This window comes from Camelus bactrianus, chromosome 16, assembly GCF_048773025.1.
Source record: "Camelus bactrianus isolate YW-2024 breed Bactrian camel chromosome 16, ASM4877302v1, whole genome shotgun sequence".
NCBI lineage: Eukaryota > Metazoa > Chordata > Mammalia > Artiodactyla > Camelidae > Camelus > Camelus bactrianus.
Window position 1 is genome coordinate 44,680,881 of NC_133554.1, and position 19,380 is coordinate 44,700,260.

Below are 19,380 nucleotides of genomic sequence, written 5' to 3' on the forward strand. Positions count from 1 at the left end.
TCAGGAGTTCCAGGCAGAGACACTTGAGGCTTTAGCTGCAGCGCATACTTGGTGCTTCGGTAAGTAGAGGTGGGTGGGGAAAACCTTGGCCCAAATAGATGACTATTTCTCTTCCTTCTGAGTTCCCGCCCCTTTCTTTCCAGTCTTCCCCCTTTAGTGCCAAGGCCATGGTGAAATGCTGACTGTGTTAGGCCTGGGAAGTTCCCCATGTAGCTGTCCAAGCCCCTGTTGGCCTGAAGAGATTCTTAAGTATCAGCTCTAACCTTGTGTTCAAAGCGGCACTGACCTGAAGGTGGCCTTCCCTAGAGAACTCAGGGTCTTGCCGAGAAGTCTGATTGGATTGGGCTGGGCACACCTGTGGGCCTGTGGCCAGTTCTTGGGGGATGACAGGCTTTGTGCTCCCTGTGCCTCATTCCCAGCCAACCCCCACTGTCTGTGTGCATCTAAGACCAGCCTCTCTCCCTGCCGCCTCCTCATGAAAGCCAACACTGTTCAGCTGCCCAACCTCGCCACAGCTGTGCCCAGCCCGCAGAGGGGAGACAGGACCGATGGCCCCAAGCTGGGGGACAAAGGCAGTCCTAATGCACCCTGCCCTCGCCCCAGGGAAGACTGAGCTGGGCACAGAAGGGTGAGAGAGACTGCACACAGCTAGGATTAACATGATTTATTTCATTATCAGTCTTACAAGTTGCCGAGGTTGGGCAAAGCCAGGATAGTGACTTAAATCCCAGGCACTTCTGTCGAGTGACAACCCGATTAGCAAGGCCCTGTTACTGAGCAGAGGGCAGTGGAGGGCACCCCAGGAACCACAGCACATGTAGCAATGTTAAAAACCCTTCCCAGAGGCACCGGGTGGGGCTTGGCCCATAACAGCCAGGGTCTACTGCATTGACTCTTAGTACCTACCAGCCCCCTTTAGCAGAGGCAGAGTCCTCTAGCGGTACCAAGGAGGCAAGGGGCTGGGCAGACAGCGAGACTGAAGCTTTCCCACCGAGGCACTGTCTCTGGCCTTGATCTCCCCATCCACACAGCAGAGCTGCACCGCTGCAAGGATGGCAGCCGAGGCCCTTCCTGGGGTGAGACCTGTAGCCAGCCTGGGATGTGGCTGCTGTTTATTGTTTTCCTCCCTAGTTACCAAACTGTTACCTAGTTACAGTGTGAGGAGGTGGGGACAGGCACTTAGGACCAAAGGTGAGAGGTAAACCCCTTTTGTACCCTGGTAAACAGCTGTAGGCTTCCTGGGGCTACACTGATTTAGGAAATGGGCTCTAAGCCCAGGGATCCTCCCCTCTCAAATGCATCACTAGTCTTCCATGGCCATGGTGACCACCCTGTGCATAACATGCAGTACCGCGGTGTCTCCCTGCACTAGTCAGCTCTGCGCAGGGCGGTGGGCCTGGGGGAGTGGTAATGGAAGTGGGGCTCGGGGTCGTGGCTCTGTTCCAGGCCCAGCCTCGTCAGCTTTGGTCCTGGTTCCTGAAGGGCACCTACCACCCCCTTGTGTTGCGAGCTTGAGCATTAAGAGGGGAAGAGTGTGGGCAGGGAAAGAGGAGCAGTTATTTTTACAAGTTTTTAAAAAGTTACAGGAAGGTTAACTTTGAGTAAAAAAAAAAATCATGAAACAAAGATCAAGCAGAGGGGTGCTTCCCTTTCCTCCCCCTTCCCTTATAAAGAGTGAGGGGCACTCAGCTACCCAGACACTCAGATGATGGTGCAGGACTGAAAGGCGCCACCCTTGCGGCCACCGCGTGTGGGTACAGCCTTGCCCTTCCCGTAGTATCCAGTGAAGATGGCCCTGACCTCCATCTTTTTAGCCAGGCTCAGCAGCCAGCGCCCGCTGCCCAAGGAGTAGAGCTTGCCCCGGCTTAGCTCGCCCACCTCCTCACCACGGTTGCCCCCCTTCTCCTGCCGCACAATCTCTAGCAGGTCAATGCCCGTCTGCACAGCCTCCACGTCACCCGAGCAGCCCAGGGTGATGTGCGCACGGCTGCCCCGCGGCAGGCTGTCAGAAGGGGACAGCTTGTCCACGTCGTTTGGCCACAAGGCCAGCTCCTGCTCGCTCAGCTCCACTCGGGCTCCTGTCGTCTTGGGTGTCACGAAAAGGGCAGAGATGGTCAATGTGAAGGCCTTGCTATAAGACTTCTTCACCACCTACAGAGAGAGGATGAGAGGACTCAGCTAGAGGTGGCAATGTTGAGAGGGACAGCAACTGCCACCAGGCAGAGCTTGCAAACATGCACAACCCATGGGCAGGTGCTTGGAGGACATCCTTCCACTGACACTGACCAGGCTACTTGAAAAAGTGAAGATGCCAAAGAGACCAGACAGCAGGGGTGAGATGCCAGGCTTCCTGAGCTCAGGACCGGGCTCCCCACCCACTAGCTGCAGGGCTTATTCACCTGGAAGATGGGGCTGATGCCAGAACTTACCTCAGCGCAAGGGCTAAAGGAGGGCCCAGCAGAACAGTTTAGAAAAGCGACAGGCGCCTGGCAAGTGCTGTTTTGTCACTGCTACTCGGCTCACCTGGTAAAAGCCACCTTGGTATCCAGGCAATATCCTGGAGGGTGGTTGAGGTCAGAGATAAATGCCTTTGGTCCAAATCTGCTCCATACACTTTGGCTCACATCATACCCGATTCTCTGAGAAAGCCCATCTCTCCCATCTAACCATAAAAGCTCATAAAAGCAAAAGCTATTTTGTTCACAACTCCTTGTCCCAACACAGACTGCCTAGCGCATAACAGGTGCTTAATAAGTATTGCTAAGTGATGTGTGGTTAGAGCTGGTAGTGAAAGCAAAGCGTCAGTGTATTCATTCAGGCAGCTGTGGCGGGTGCTAGGGATACTGCTGGTAAAAACTGCTGCCCTCCGGTAGCTTCCTATCACGTGAAAGGAGACCAGTGAACAAACAAGTAAAATGGCTGCATTAACCTAGGCACAGAAGTTGGGGAGGTGGAGGGTCAGGGACAGCTTTGCTAAGAAGGTGACCTGAAGGAGGCTGGAGTCAGCCAGGCCCACCGGGGCACCAGGCCTGGTGGTTAATGATCCCATGTCAGAGGCTATGAGAAGACTAGGGCTGTGTGGCAGGGGAAGATCTGGGACCTTCAAAGCCAATAAGCCTCCCTTGTCCCTCGACATTTCCCACTCCAGGGCAAGGCCAAGGCCTCAGACTGGGAAGAGGGTCCTCAGATCACCAGGCCCCCTGGAGCAAGGAACTCCTAGCCTTTGGAACAGGCTTAGAGAAACCAGAGTAGGAGCTGCTGCCCACCAACATTCTCCACAAATCTGCAGAAGGAAAAGGCATTGGTGGGCGGGGCCTGGTGATGACTGAAGGCTGGCGGCACTGCCAGGCGGCCCGGAGAGGGCAGCTGAGGTCTGTACCACTAAGCCTGCAGAAGCACGAGCTGGCCAAGAGATGCTGTTTTTCCTGAGGCTGTCTGGTTTCTGCCGGTACCATCTCCAGAAGACCCCGTCCTCTCCCCACCTCAGTCAGGTGTCCCTTGGGAGCACTCACATCCTGCTGGGTGTACTCGTCTGCCCCAGCGGCCTTCCCGTAGTCACAGAACTTGGTTGTGCAGTGCAGCACACCCGGGGGTCTCTTCCCAAAGTAGGTGACGAGTTCAATCTTCTCCCTGGGCTCATCTCCAGAGACAACTGCAGGGAGAGAGAGTGGGGCAGTCAGGGCAGAAGAGGACATTGCAACATCTATCACCAAGACCACTGGAGAGCCAGAGGAAAAAAGTGGACACCAAGCATACATTTGCAATCCACTACAATTGAGGAACCCACTACCATTCATTCGCTGATCAAACTAATAGCAACTGTGGAGCTATAAAAAGGTGTTTGTTTAAATTCCCTGCTTTATGTTCTGCAGATTTTTACATTTCTTCCCCAGACCTGAAAACTAAGGCACTTTTAACAGTAGGCAGTATAAGCCAAGGAAATCTGTACTTCACCAGCAACACATCCGAAAAAAGGAGAAGCAGGTCATGAAAAATGGGGTAGAAAGAAGAAGTGGGAAACTATGTGGTAAAATGGAAGGAGCCAGAAAGAGCGTAATTAACATCCAGCCCACTTCCAAGCCATGTGACCTGGGGCAAGTGATTGACCCTTATCTGTCAATCAAACAAGTAGGGTGACCACACACCCCAGTTTTCCCAGGACCACCCAGGTAAACTATTCATCATGTCCCATTTTGCTTAGGCCACTTGGACAAGAAGCTACCTGGTCACTGTATTCGTAGGTATCTTGCAGGCTTGGTGAATGAGAGCCATGATGGGCCTGGTGCAGGAAGGGTCTTGGGAGATAATGGGATGATATTAGGTGGCTGGTAGTTTCGACGAGACTTGGGGTATCTGCAATTTCAATTTCCACACTCCAAGCCTTGTGGCTAGCTTCAGAATCACTGGGTTTTTCCTGTTTACTCCCAGAGTTGAGTCCCTGTGAGGATGTCTCACCCTCCACAGGGGAGGGAGACCTCTACTCAAGGCAGCCCTTGTTCACGGCCCATTACATTTCTCTCACTGTATCCTGGGCAGAAAGGTTCCAGTTTTTAATGGTAAAAGCAGCTTCAAGAGGCTGTCACTCTCCAGGGCAGAACCAGCTCTAACCAGGAGCCCTGCCTCGGGTGCTTCTGTCATAGGTAGAAGGCTCACACCTGCCTCCCAGGCAGGCACAACGGTTCTCTGGATCCCAGCATCCAAGTTTTAGGAGCTGAGAAAATAGTTCTCTAACATAGGCACAAATTACCTCCGAACAACACAAAGACACAGATGGGGATATTTCAACTATAAAGACAGTCTAAAATCAGGGGGAACTAGGAATGGGTTAAAAGAATGAATGGGTTAGTGAGTGATAACATCCCCAACAGACCACTGGAGAACGAGGGTCACCAGGGTCCTTCCCTACCCCAAACCTAACCTCTCACTGGAGCAAGCCGCCCTTGCCAGGAAAGAACTCTGGTCCAGCCCAACATGGGAAACCCCTGCTAGAGGTGACAGAGCCCAGGGCTCTCACTACGGCTTTGGGAAAAACCCACACCCCTCCTGGGCGTTTTTCCATCTGCAAAACGAGGGGCTGGACGGCGAGACTGTTCTCTGGAGCTGTGGGATGCCACAGGAGGTGCGCTGGGTAGCCCCAGGCCTGGGAACCATCCCCAGTGGTGTCACAACAGTCCTAGTTACAACTGTTTTGCAGCTTAGGATCCCACAGCACATTTTATTTTAGAAAATGACTTCTGCTAAAAATGAGTTTGAAAATATTGGGTCAGGTTCTCCCTCCAGTGTTCCATGAAATGGTGATGATGCTACGTGATTTGTTTTTCCCACTGCTAAGACGGGGTCAGTGGTTTAGATCCAGGCTGGGAGAGGGCAGTGGGGAGAGGAGGGCAGAAGGAAGGGTGCAGTGAGAGGGAAGGTACCTGGCAAACGCTTCTCCCATTTCCCACTGAGTGTCACCAGCCAAGGCTGCCTCTGCTGGGAGGGACCAGGTGAGCCTCACCTGCCCGCCCCTCAGTGCCTTAAGAACAATGGCCCTGTGCATGCATCACCCTATGCCCAGCAAGGGGAGCTTATGAACCAGGCTAACTGCCCCCAGCCCACCACCTACAGTGTCGTAGCTCCTTCTTGAAGGCCTTATGGTTGCCCAGCTCTTCCAGGAAGGTTTGGCCGGCTTTGCGGAGACTCTCAGAACTCTTCTTGGTCAGGAACCAGCCGAAGTAGAGTGGCAGGAAGTCCTTCTCCAGCCCAGGCTTCAGCTTCTTCAGGTCGTCGGCCGACAGCTGCCACTGGTTCTTCTCCTTGAGCTGGGCACAGTCCAGCCGCCACGCTGTCTTGGGCTCCACCAGCACCACCTGGTACTGGTACTGGTCAGCCATTTCAAAGAGCTGCTCCAGCCGCTCCCGCTCATGGTTGGTGTCATCCAGCACGAGGACTCGGATGTCCCGGCGGCAGTAGGCAGCCAGGTCCTCGTCCAGCTGCTTGTACTCCTCAGAGAAGGCTGCCCGAGAGCCGGGAGTGATCTTGTAAGCGTCGGCCGACACCATCTTGGTGCCATCCCGGTACCTGTCCACGATGACCCGGGCCAGCGTGGACTTGCCACTCCCAGGCAGGCCACGCAGGATGAAGAGTGTCTTGCACTCCTGCAGTGTGGCCACCGTCTCCTCGTCCTGCAGGAAGGGAAACTGCAGCTCTGGCTTGTCCTTGGCCCCTGAGGATGACATTTTTCGGAAGAAGATCTTGGGCAGGAACGTTTGGCTCTTTCGGGAGAAGCCTCTATTCTGTGTGGGGAGGGGAAGACAGATGTCAGCCAGGTCCCTCTGGGCCACCCTGCCAGCCTTGCCCCCTTGTCTCAGGCCTCGTTCTAACCAGGAACCCCTGCTCGGGGCACTTGGCTCTGAGTTACAGGTACCCCCAGTGCTGTGGGTGTCTTCCCAAGCTGTGGAGTGCTGGACCTCCTCTTCTTGGTCCTTGTGACCTGACAGCTTCTAGTTGTGCAGGATGGAGAGGGATGCTGGTCTGAGCTGCTCTAAACGCTTTCTTTCCTCTAGTGAGAGCTGTAACCTCAAGGATCACCCACTACTGCCCCCTTGAAAGGGAAACTGTGCTGGAAGTGAGGCAGAGGAGGGCCTGAAGCCTGCAGTCCTAGGGGCAGATCCTAACTTTATATTCCTGTCACCTATTAAGAATGATCCCTTTGGAGGTGGGGGGCTCTGTGTCTGGGCAAAGCCACAGCTGCCCTGGCTCTGAGTGTGCAGAGGAAGGTGGGGGTAGAGAAGGGTTACCCAAAGCCTCCCTTCCCCCAACAATGCCAGCAACAGATAATACTCTCTTGTCTGGGATGGGGGGACAATGGTCCCACAGAAGGGCTGTTGGGGGGCAGGGCAGGAGAGCGCCAAACAAAGGGCTCATTCACCATGCCTGCCACCTCCTCCTCTGTCCCAGGCCCCCCACAAAGTCGTGGTCTTTGTGCCTGCCCCAGGACCGGGCGATACAGGGCACCTGCGTCCAGACTGTAGCTCTGCCCACCTCTTTGCTGTGTGTCAGCAGCACCTCTCTGAGCCAGTCGTCTTCCTGCCTGCTAAAAGCCACAAGCAATAACAGTTTTTACTGTAAACTGCCTTCGCTAACCGAGAAGCTCCACCTCCCTCTAGCACTCTGAGAGCTCAGCTGTAGTTTTCTCAGACTAGGCCCTGGGAGGAGGAGGGCGTCGAATGCTCGCCCAGCGCGGGGCCCATAGTGCGCTGCCCCGACCCACTTGCTACCGGGGTCTGCCCCGAGACAGCAGCTTCTGCAGCCCAGTTCCCTTCCTCTAGTGCCGTCCCCACTCTCCCCGCGTTACTCCTACCTCAGGACCGGGCCGGACTGCCAAGAAAGCCCCAACTCCACTCCGGACCCTCGGGTCCTCATTTGCATGCCACTTCCTCCCCCCAAACCCCGCAGTACTGCCGTTTTCTATTAAGGTGCTACCCGGGGCCCGGTCCGCTACCTCCCCTCCCGCCTTCCAGCGCATGCTCACCATGATGAGGAGGGGGCGCCGCCGTCGCCGCCTTCGCAGCACTAGCTCTCCGGGGCCGCCCGCCTGCGCGGAGGGACACGGAGCCTAGCGGTGGCGCGAACCCTCACGGGGCCGCTTTACATAGGCCGGGGGCGGAGCGCGCGCGGGTGGGTGCGTGGGTACCCTCTGCGCAGGCGCGGCGGATCGAAACCCGAAACTGCCTTAGCGAGGGGAGGGAGCCGCCGTGCGTCCCGCAGGTGCGTCCGCCTGTCTTTCGAAGCATCTGTGCGACGGCCAGGGCTCGGGGTTATGAAGAGTAGGGCTTGTGCGGCTTCATTTTTCTTGTATGAGTTAATAATGAACGCCTTAAAGAGGAAGGCAGCCACCCTTCCCCAGACCTGCGCGGAGACTAGGTTGAGGCGAGAGGCATGCAAGTGCAAAGTTGAAATCTAAGGTTTGATATTTTACTCATCATGTCTTTGCATTAATTTTTTTATTTTTTACAATATCGCATTAAAGTATTGTTTCTCTTGCTTACTGAGTTTTTGGCCCTGCGTTCGTTAAGGGTTGCATCAGAAATACCTCATTTGCCTCCCTCTAGTTCAGCCCAGTCCCAGCCTAAAGTCAGACTCTGTTCCACCAGTCTCAACCCTTCTAGGAATTATGGAGATGGGACTAGGATGGCAATGGCCAAAGGGCGGATGAATAATGTAGTAAAATCCTAACTCATCCACTGAGGCAGCTGCTCAGTCGCCTCCTCAGTGAGGACACTAAAAGCTGGGGCGGATTTTCTGGAGCTTCCTGTGTACCAGGTGCTGTGCTAAGCACCCATATAATCCTCACATCAATCCCTGAGGCAGGTACTCCTTATACCAAGGAGGAAACAAGCTTGGGGAGCCTGGTTTACTTGACTGTACGGCTCCACTGTGGCGCAGGGGTGTCCAGCCGCAGCTCCTACTCCCGGCTGCTCCGTTCTTGGGCAGACATCTCCCTCCGGGCTCCTAGAGTTCCACCAGGGACTGCATACACTTCATTCTGCTTTCAAGGCTTAAGGGTTTACAAGTAGGTCTCCCTCACTGTGTGATGGCTGAGGCCGAACCATCTTTATTTCTTCCAGACAGCCTCCCACAGTGCCCTGCACACAGCAGGTACTCAGCAGGACGAACCAATGGCCAGCAGCTGGACACACATACCTCTACTCCCAGGCTTCTTTCCTTCTCTTTCCTCCCCGCTTTAAGCTTTCTGGGTTCTTTGGAGCTCACCTGTTTCTTCAGTCTCCTCAAACCCTTTCCTCTTAGCACCATGCTCATTTCTTTCATGAGGACCTTGGACAAGGCCTGGGGGAGAGAACCACTTTGGTCACACTCTAGGTCAGGCTTTGTTTGGGGGTCTGCGTGCTTCTCACCGAATCAGAGTAAGGGCAGAGTTCTGCTTGGAAAGTAGTACCCCATGCCTGCTCATTCATTCTCTAAGCCTCTTCTAAGAATGGATGGGGGTGAGGAGGCAAAATGACAGACTCAGTGTTTGTAAGACTGAAAGATGCATATTTAAAGGGAAAACAGTAATAGAGATGGAGATCGATCTGTGGGGCCCAGTCCACATTTCTTCCTTTTGGAGACAAATCTCAGCTTGAAGTTCCAGTTTAATAAGATCTCTCCATGGTCCCTGTGAACACCAGCCCCCTGATCCTAATGCTTAGTAATGATGGCTTCATTCACCTTCCCTTTCATCTTTTTCCATTTTTTCAGTATTTTCTGTTTTTTCCATTTCTCCTATTTCTCCCGATTCTGTTTTCCCAAGTTCTTCTGACTCTCTTCTGCCGGTTTCTGAAAGTCTCTTCTCAAGTCCTTCCGATTCGTTTGTGCTTAATTCTTCTGAGGGCTTTTGGTCCAGTTCTGAAGACCTCCTACAAATATCTCCTGATTCCCTTCTGCTCACTTCTGATAGTTTCTTGCCTCCTTCTCCCAATCTTACACCTACTTCTCCAGGCTGTCTTTTGGCAATGTCTCCTGAATGTCTCCCCATCATTGCCTCTTCTGTTCTCCTTAAGGAGCTGGCTTTTTCTGTTTCTCCTCTCTGCCTATCTTCTTCTTGTCTACCAGCTGTGATCCCCAGAGTTTCCTTAGACAAGTCATCTTCGATCTCTTTCTCACTCTCGATTTGCTCTGCTTCCCACTGCTTCATCACCTTTTCAGGTTCATCTTTCACCCTCGTTGTTTCTTTCTCCTTTGCCATCACTGCTGTACTATCCAACACAGTGGCATCTTCTGAAAAACAAGGGAAAGGAGGGAAGAAAGGTAAAAGTTTGTCTCTGGGCCTGGGGAACCCCAGCCTGTGGGGGCCTGTGCTTCTAAGAGACAGCATGCCTTTCCAAAAAGAGAAAGGGAATCATCATTTAGTGAGTGCCAGCCGTGTTCCCAGCACCGTGTGAGCGGCATAGATTATACCATTCAGTCGTCATAAAATTGCATAGTGTTAATGATTTGAGTTTGCAGTCCAGGGATCTGAGAATCTTAAAAGAGAAATCACACACAATGGTCACACTGCAAGTAAATAATTGACAGAGCCAGGATCTGAACCCAGTCAGCCCCCAGACCACATGCTTTCTTTTTCCCTACAAGAACTAGCACAGGTGCTGGGAAAGGACAGGGGTTTCTCTTCTCCAGCATCCTCATTCTGCATTTCTCCTTGTCCCTGGGAAACACATTCATCATCTATTGGGAGTTTCCCTGTAAAAACGTGAGCAGACTTGTTACCTGGAAGTTCAGATGGAGAGCTATTTTACAACCCAAGGGATCCTTGCTCCTTATTTTTACCAGCTACAGAGAGAAGTTACCAATCCCCTCCTGGGTCTCCCCCACGTTGTCTTCCTGGAAGCCCTTGTTTCTAAGACCTGTACCAGGGCTCTGGGTTCAGAGCAGGGAAAGGCCACCACTTGGCCGTGAAGACACATGCAATGCTGCCACCTGCTGTCAGGCTAGGGAAGTGCCCAGCACAGCCAAGGGAGGGAGGCTGCTTGGAGCATCTGCCATTTCCTGTTTCCCTGCTATGTCTCTTCACATTATTGCTCCTGTGGCTTCCGAGAGCAGCTCCAAGGGCATGTGGGGGCAGAGACAGATCTCTTAGGGGATCCAGCCACCACACAGGTAGGAACTGCATAATAAAGGGCTGTCACCTGGCTGCTGAGGAGCCCAGGAGTCCCACACCCAGATTCCGTCTGTGCCTGGATCCAAGAGGGCTTCAGCCTTGGTGCCTGGAAGAGGTTCTGTCCTCCCAGGAGCCCGGAGCCCCAGCCCTAGCTCACCTTCACTGTGATATGGCTGGAGTGAGGGCCCCCACGGAGGGGGCAGAGAGAAACAGTGTAGAACCAGGGGGAAAGCATGAGTTCCAGAGACTGAAAACCACTGTGAGTGAGCCTTTAACCCCTCTGCCTCCAACTGCCTTAAAGTCCAGCATATAATACTTATTTCATAGTGCTCTTGGAGGGATCAGATGAGTCGGTACCTATAAAGCTTAGAAGAGTGCATGGCACACAGGAAGCACTGAATGGAGATCAGTTTCTCTCGACACCCCCACCCCTCTGAGGCCCGGGATCTCAGCCACTTCCTCTTCCTCATTCCTTTCACAGGAGCCAGTCAGACAGCCTAGAGCCAGGGAAGGATCAAACTCCTCTTTACTCCTTGGATCCATTGGGAGAAAGAAGGTGGTAAGGCTAGACTGGCCAGCAAGAGCACAGCTGTGAGAGAGCCGCCTCTGTGGCTTAGCCCATCTCCAGGCCCTCTGCCCCCGCCCCGAAGCGCCCCACCGCTGGCCCCAAAGAGCAGCAGCCTGGAGCCTGGGAGGGTGTGGCTCGAGTCTGTGTGACCTGGGCAGATCAATAGGGCTTCAGGGCCCCCCTGCCAAACAGTACCTACCTCCGATGGTGGTGAGGATCGAGTGAAGTTATCCTGTCTGATGCTTAACCCAGTGTCTGGCAAGCCGTTAAGTGCCCCTCCCCGGGTAAGCTACTGTCACACTGCCTCCGTCTTTGCTCCTGCTAATCCTCGCTGGAAATGCCCTCCACCTTCCACCTCATACTTGGGAAACACTTGGGCATCTTTTGGGGCCGAAAGCAGATGACTGTCCCTCTCTGAAGGGTTCCCTACCTCCCCAGAGAACTGGGAACGCCCCCGTGTGGGCCCTCGCGGCAGAGCGCCACCCCCTGCTCAGCAGGCGCGGGTGCAGGAGACCCGGGTCCTGGCAATTCTAATTGTCTGGCCTTCCCCCTGGGCTGTGGACTTCTCCAGGGCAGGGGCCAAGCTTCTGGCTCCCTCAGATCTCACACACTCCTGGCGCGTGACAAGCGCTCAACAAGTATCTGACGAACCGATTGAAGAAATATGGGAGGAGGCTCTCAGGGCAGGCTGCGTGGGTTCTGACCCCACCACGGGTGGACAGCCTCTCTCTCCTGACTGCGGGAAAGGCTGGAGCTGCTGGCGGCACAGTAATCAGAACGTTCGGTGCGAGGAGCCAAGGAAAGTGCTGCGAGGACAGACGGGAGGGGAGCAGAAGATAGATTGTGAAGCTGCCGTCTTCGGGGCTCCAGGAACTCACCTTTCTCCTTATATTTGAGTATCTCCTTGTAGTCGGTTTTCTTCAGCTCTTCGATGATGCCCTTGTTGGCATCGTCCAAGGCCTGTGAGTGGCAGAGGAGCTAGTGAACTCGCTTAACCCTGGGTGACATCCATACCTGTCCTTTCCTCACCCAAGCCCCAACCCCAGGAGGCCGGGCTCTGTGCCTCCCACCCCCTGCTCGCCCCTCCTCTTTCTCCTGGTTCCTCTGAAGACTCCTGCCCTGAGGTTAACTGAAACTATGGACTTGGAATTCACACACTAAGTGGTATGAGAGATAAACAGCTGCAGGTAACTCAAACTCATTTCCCTCGGGTTCAGGCAGGTATAGGGATTTGTGTCTGTCTACTGATTCCCACCTTTCTACCTAAAGCTCCTCTTGGCTTCAGCCAATGTAAAGAGACAAAGCAAGCCCCTAAACCCTCAGCCAGGCAGCAAGCCATGGAGGGGACTCAGCCACACACCACAGGTGTGGATGGGGCTCGGGGCTGGCTCGCCTTCAGAGGGGCTGCCAGGGTGTCTGCAGGGTCCCCGGGGATCTGGAACTCAGCCTGTGAGCATCCTGAGAGCAACCCTGACCTCTTCATAGCAGCCCTCCCCACGACTTGCACGGGGCAGGGCACCACTGGCCTTGGGAACCATCTGCTGGTTCTGGACCACTGGGCCCAGATGTTCTTGTGCAGTGTCTCTGAGCCCTGTACACCTTCCAGCCAAGAGATGATAAGCCAGGAGGATGAAATGTCAGGGACCTGGTCCCATGAGAAGCCACTCAGGGCTGTGGGACCGTATGGCCTGACAGGCACTTCTCTCTGCCTCCAACTTTCAAAACTCTGCCCAGCCTCCAAGGTGACCTCAAACCCTCCTGGATGAGAACGGCCCTGCCCTGCTGCCCACTGGGGTTCTCACTCTGGCTCCCCTAGTCCCCATAGCACTGGTTGTGAACAAGGGGCTTGTGTTTAAACTTCCTGCTGACACCAGGTTTCCTGAGAGCCAGGACCACAGTCGTCACCTTTGGGACAGTGATAGAAGACTCTGGATCTGCACCACATGGTACCCAGAGGCCACCCATGGCTATTGAGCACTTGAACCTTGGCTAGGGTGACTGAGGAACTGCCCTGTATATTTTACTTACTTTTATCTCCTTTCACTATTCCTTTTACTCTAACCCCAGGTGGCTAGCAGCTGACTGACCCAGTTCTGGGCAAGTGAGAGGCAACCACACAGATTTCATGTTTTCTCCTAAGGAGGTGCTGGCAATTTTCAAACTCTAAGTCCTAAAATTAATCGGGGAGATCGCAGCCAGCATGAAATAAAACAGAAAATAGAATAGAATAGGAAATATCGGTGTACATCGTAGAGGTAAATATGCTTTGTAAAACCTTTTTTTGTCTATTTTAAATAAAAATATGTGTATTGGTTTGCTCTATAAACTGCTGGCAGTAACAGACATTGGAAAGCCACTGCCGTACATAGACTGTGCCCTGCGGCTGGAGGTGATAAAAGCCCCTGGCTGAGGGGCCCAGGCCCCCCCCACCTCCGCCCATAGATGGCTGAGCAGAGCGGTGATGGTGGGGGTGGAGTGGGGGAGGGGAGGCTCACACTGATGATGGCCTGCTGCGCCTCGTTGTTATGAACCAGCTTCGCTCTCTCCAGGGCCTTCTCGAAGTTGTTCACGGCTGACTCGAAGTCTCTCAGCTTCACTGAAGAGCGGTGGGGGGGACACAGCACAGGTAGATTGTAACACTGTGTTGCATGATAGGCCACCCTGCAGGTACCAGGGGATCCTCCGGAGCATCCCTGGGCCTTGGGTGGCATCACTGGGCTGCCCAGCATCGCCACTTCTAGACATTCCTGGGCTGTCTCTCCACCAAGGACCAGCACCAGGGAAACTGAGCCTTAGATTTCAGGTGCAAAGGGGTCAGGGAAGGAAGGGGGTCTAGGCGAGGGGCCTGTGCCAACATCAACTCCCTCCCACCCCATCTTTAGATTGTTCCAGAAGAGGAAATCCATATTTCTTAAGTATTCACTCGGATTTCTTAAGAATACCACGGAGACCAAACAAAATATTGTAGGGCTGGATGTGACTGTGGGCCCCGGCTGGGACATCAGTGCCCACATTGGCACAATCTGAACACAGTCTGTGCTCACTCACCCAACCGACTGTTTACTGCTGGGGCTGGGCCAGGGATGCTGGCCTGATGGACTGACCGCCTGCCTTTGAAAAGAGCTTCATTTCAGGAAGGAAGGAGGAAGTGCTCTCTTGCCAGGGGCTGGAAACCCCATACACCCCATTCCTCACACCGCTGCTCCCTCTTACAACTGAGTACCCCAAGATCCACTCCCTCCCAAGAACTGCTCTGGGATCCCTGGGGAAAGTGTCTGTAAGTCAAACTGCAAAAAGCTAAAAAACAAATTTCTTCTATGTAGCAAAGGGAACTATATTCAGTATCTTGTAGTGACGTACAATGAAAAAGAATATGAAAACGAACATATGTATATATATGTATGACTGAAACATTATGCTGTACACAAGAAATTGACACATAACTGACTATACCTCAATAAAAATAAATACAAAAATGCAAAAAGTAATTCTACCTGTTCTGAAAGTATGTGGAGTAACAGTAAATGAGATCAATATACATTTTTTTTCAAATATACATTTGAAAAGGAGAGTCACAGTGTTCACTCAGAGACCACCTTGAACAAACGTCAGTTGTTGTCATTCTGACACTGCAGGTCTGCAGAGGAGTTATAACACTGATTCAAGGGAAACGTTAAAGATCATTCCTTTCGTTTTTAACTGAATCCGTAACCTCCAAGTTATCTTCTTTCTGGGAGCTGCTTTCCTCTTCTTTCTTCCCTCTGCATCCACAAATCCACTCATTTACTTCCACATTTTTGTTGAGCCATAAATTGGCTTTTCCAAGGAATTGTTTCTTATCATTGTTAGAAACACTTATGGGAAGTTGATGAGGGGGCAGGAAGGAAGAAATGAGCATTTCTGGAGCACTCACTATATACTACTTCCTGTTCTAAGTGCTGACACACTTAGGTATTACCTTCTTCACACCAAACCTCTAGGGACATACTATAATCTTCCCTATTTACAGAGGATGAAACTGAGGCTCAGAGTGGCACTTGCTAGGAGGGCACAGAGCCCAAGATCTGCCTGCTTTGCTGTGCTGGCTCTAGAAGCAAGTGGTTCCCCAGTGCCACGTTGGATTTTCCCACCCTAGAGTGGGAAAACTGAGATGGGCAGTGAATGGCCTGGTTCTCTAGGGGCCCTCAGGACCTGAGAAGACTCAGGACAGCATCAATGCTGAGACGTACCAAACGCCTCTCCTTCAACTTCTAGGATTACCTTCCTAAGAATGGAAAAGAGTTCTGGGAAAAGCTACAGTAACCACGTCTTCCCCACTTTGAAGCTTTCAAGGGGGTTTCTGTAGGTTTTTAGGAAAGAATCTATGATTTCTAACTAGGCCCCTGAGGCCCTGTGGGCCTGACTCCTCACTAGCCTTCTCCTTCCAGACTTTCCTGCCCCCAGGAGCTCCAGCCCACACAGGTCTCCTTCAGCTTCTTAAATCAGCCAGACTCCTGCCCACCTCCCTAAACGTGGCTCCTTTGGTTGGAAAGTTCTGCCCTCAGCTCTTGGAACAGCTAGTGCCTTCACAGTCTGAAAGTTTCTACTTCAGCTGAAAGCATTTCCTTTAAGATCAGGAACAAGACAAGGATGCCCACTCTTGCCACTTTTATTTCAATATAGCTTTGGAAGTCCCAGCCATAGCAATCAAAGAAAGAAATAAAAGGAATCCAAATTGGACGCGAAGAAGTAAAATTGTCACTGTTTGCAGATGACATGATACTATACGTAGAAAACCCTAAAGAAGCTACCAGAAAACTACTATAGTTCATCAATGAATTTGGTAAAGTTGCAGGATACAAAATTAATACACAGAAATAAGTTGCATTTTTATACACTAACAACAAAATAGCAGAAAAAGAAATTAAGGAAACAATCTAATTTACCATCACACCAAAAAGAATAAAATACCTAAAAATAAACCTACCCAAGAAGGCAAAAGTCCTGCACTCTGAAAAGTGTAAGACACTGATGAAAGAAATTGAATAAACAAATGAAAAGAAATACCATGTTCTTAGATTGGAATAATCAATATTGTTAAAATGGCCATACTACCTAAGGCAATATACAGATTCAATGCAATTCCTATCAAATTGCCAATGACATTTTTCACAGAGCTGGAACAAAAAATGTTAAAATTTGTAGGGAAACACAAAAGACCCTGAATAGCCAAAACAATCTTGAAAAAAAAGAACAGAACAAAGAGAATTGTGCTCCCTGACTTCAGACTGTACTACAAAGCTACAGTAATCAAAACAATATGGTACTGGCACAAATACAGACACATAGATCAATGGAACAGGATAGAAAGTCCAGAAATAAACCCATGCATGTATGATCAATTAATCTATGACAAAGGAGGCAAGATTATACAATGGAGAGAAGACAGTCTCTTCAATAAGTGGTGCTGGGAAAACTGGACAGCTACCTATTAAAGACTGAAATTAGAACATTCTCTAACACCATATACAAAAATAAACTCAAAATGGATTAAAGACCTAATGTAAAGCCAGATACTATAAAACTCCTAGAGGAAAACAGGCAGAACACTCTTGGACATAAATCACAGCAATATATTTTTTGAACCAGCTCCTAGAGTAATGGAAATGAAAGCAAAAATCAACAAATGGGATGAAATTGAACTTAAAAGTTTTTGCAAAGCTAAGGATACCATCATCAAAACAAGATGACAACCTACAGAATGGGAGAAAATATTTGCAGATGATGCGACCGACAAGGGATTAATTTCCAAAATATACAAACAGCTCACACACCTTAATATAAAAAAACCAAGTAATTCAATCAAAAATGGGCAGAAGACTTAAATAGACATCTCTCAAAAAAACATCCAGATGGCCAACAAGAACATGAAAAGATGCTCAACATCATTAATTGTTAGAGAAATGCAAATCAAAACTACAATGAGATATCACCTCACACCAGTCAGAATAGCCATCATTAAAAAGCCACGAACAATAAATGCTGGAGAGGGTGTGGAGAAAAAGGAACCCTCCTACACTGTTGGTGGGAATGTAAATTGGTGCAGCCACTATGGAAAACAGTACAGAGGTTCCTTAAAAAAACTAAAAACAGACTTACCATATTATCCAGCAATCCCATTCCTGGGCATATATCCAGAGAAAAATATAATTAAAAAACATACATGCACCCCAATGTTCACAGCAGCACTATTTATAATAACCAAGACATGTAAACAACCCAAATGTCCCTGGACAGATGACAAGATAAAGAAGATTTGGTGTACACATACACTCACACATACACACACACACTCACTCAGACAAAATGGAATGCCACACAGCCAAAAAAAAGGACAAAATAATGCCATTTGCAGCAACACGGATGTACCTGGAGATCATCATTCTAAGTGAAGTAAGTCAGAAAGAAAGAAAAGTGCCATATGATATTGCTTATATGTGGAATCTATAAAAAAAGGATACAAATGAACTTATCTACAAAACAGAAACAGACCCACAGACACAGAACAAACTTATGGTTACCAGGGGTTAAACAGGGTGGGAAAGGATAAATTAGGAATCTGAAAATTGCACCTCCAGGGGAGTGAAAGAAATGTTAGCTATCTTGATTGTGGTGGTGGTTTCATGGGTGTATATACCTATCAAAATTCATCAAATTGTACATCTGAAATATGTGTATTTTACTGTACAGGAAACATACCACAATAAAGGTGTTTAAAAAACTAAAATAAGTAAAAGTTTCTGCTTCAAAGTTCTCCCTCAGATGTGAGCGCAGGAAATAGTTATCAGTTTTGCTCCCTGCTGTACATCCAACTTGGTGCCTGGAAATTGCCAAGTAAGCATCTGTGATGTGAATAAGTGAATGAATGGTGAGGCCCCTGCGGGGATGATGGGTACAGCTCAGTGGTAGAGTGCGTGCCTAGCATGCACAAGGTCCCGGGTTCAGTCCCTAGTACCTAAACAAAACCTAATTATCTCCCCCCAAATGAAAAAAAAAAGGTGAGGCCCCTGATTAGAGCACCTGTCACACTTCCTCCCTGACTGGGGACAGCCTATGCCTGCGGCGGGCAGCTTAGTACAGTGAGCCCGAGCCCAAGCTCCAGAGTCAGACAGATCTGGGTTCTAATCCCAGCTCCACTGCTTACCTGTTATTGTGACCTGGAGCCATTTCTTTCTTAACTTTGTATCATGGACTATTTCAAATACACAGAACAATAGAAAGAACAGTATCAAGAAACTCCATTACTCATCACCCAGCTTCAACAGTTACCAAAATATCACCAATCCTGTTCCATCTGTTTCTCCTCACCCACTGTCCCTTGCTGTTTTATTTTTTTTTAACAACTTCATTGAGATGTAATTCACAGTATAAAAGGCACCCATTTGTAGGTATACAATTCAGTGATTTTAGTGATCACCACAACCCCGTTTTAGAACATTTCCATCACTCTAAAAAGTTCCCTCAGGTGACCTGGGGCAATCTGCTGAATCACTCAGAGCCTCAGTTTTTCCCTTCTAGAAAATGGGGACAATAATGCCTACATCATTGCCTGGTATAGTGATGAAATGCCAGAATGCGCATAGTGTACCAAGGCCAGAGTGGTGGAGATGTTTTGATGACAACACTATGCTGTTCTGGTCTGTGGCCAAGATCCTCAAGGGCAGGGCAGCTCTTGGGGACCCCCAAGCCCTAACTTAGCTTAGCTTAAAGTAGGCACTATTTTGCACTGGTCAAAATGCGGGGGTTTAACCCCTCAGAATCAGAATTCATCTGGGCAAGGACACCTTGGGAGGTAAGTTTAGCCCATAGGATGAAGGTAGGGTGGGACTCACTGAGCCCATACCTTGTGCCTGTGCCACCAGAATGCTGGCGTTCAGCTGCCACTCGATGTCCCCTTCTTCCTCGGCATACTGCTGGGACTTCTCGCCATAATTCTGGGCCTGCCAGGCCTGGTCCAGCTCCAAGTAGCAACGGCCAATCTCATGGAACAGCCAGGTCTTCTCCAGGGTGGTTTTGGCCAGAGGGATCTTCTCTTCCCACCTGAAGACATGACATACCAGGCTCAGCTTCTTCCACTCAGCCCCTGCCCTGGGCCACAGGAGGCCTGGCTTCCTACTGGGTGCAGAATCAAAAC

General features: G+C 50.7%; 2 protein-coding genes across 3 annotated transcripts in view; both read right to left on the bottom strand.

Annotated features, from left to right (window-relative positions):
- Positions 1-649: 649 nt before the first annotated feature.
- CNP (2'',3''-cyclic nucleotide 3'' phosphodiesterase) lies at positions 650-7,653 on the bottom strand. 2 transcript variants are annotated; one of them, XM_045505887.2, is made up of 5 exons: positions 7,514-7,601; positions 7,024-7,075; positions 5,606-6,275; positions 3,513-3,652; positions 650-2,151 (listed from the first exon to the last, which is right to left on the bottom strand). In XM_045505887.2, the coding sequence occupies exons 3-5, from the start codon at positions 6,216-6,218 to the stop codon at positions 1,702-1,704; spliced, it is 1,203 nt and encodes a 400-aa protein (XP_045361843.1). In that variant the 5' UTR covers positions 6,219-6,275; positions 7,024-7,075; positions 7,514-7,601; the 3' UTR covers positions 650-1,701. The 2 variants fall into 2 exon arrangements, with proteins under 2 accessions (XP_045361843.1, XP_010967310.1); XM_010969008.3 differs by lacking the exon at positions 7,024-7,075 and having other exon boundaries at positions 7,514-7,653.
- A 169-nt stretch (positions 7,654-7,822) lies between these two features.
- The window catches only part of ODAD4 (outer dynein arm docking complex subunit 4), a 30,284-nt gene continuing 18,726 nt past the window's right edge, over positions 7,823-19,380 (bottom strand). The window contains exons 9-12 of the mRNA XM_074343400.1: positions 19,090-19,286; positions 13,703-13,803; positions 12,086-12,167; positions 7,823-9,759 (exon numbers count right to left, since the gene is read on the bottom strand). Coding sequence (XP_074199501.1) covers positions 9,203-9,759; positions 12,086-12,167; positions 13,703-13,803; positions 19,090-19,286 — 937 coding nt within the window. The 3' untranslated portion in view covers positions 7,823-9,202. The remainder of the gene's footprint in view (positions 9,760-12,085; positions 12,168-13,702; positions 13,804-19,089; positions 19,287-19,380) is intronic.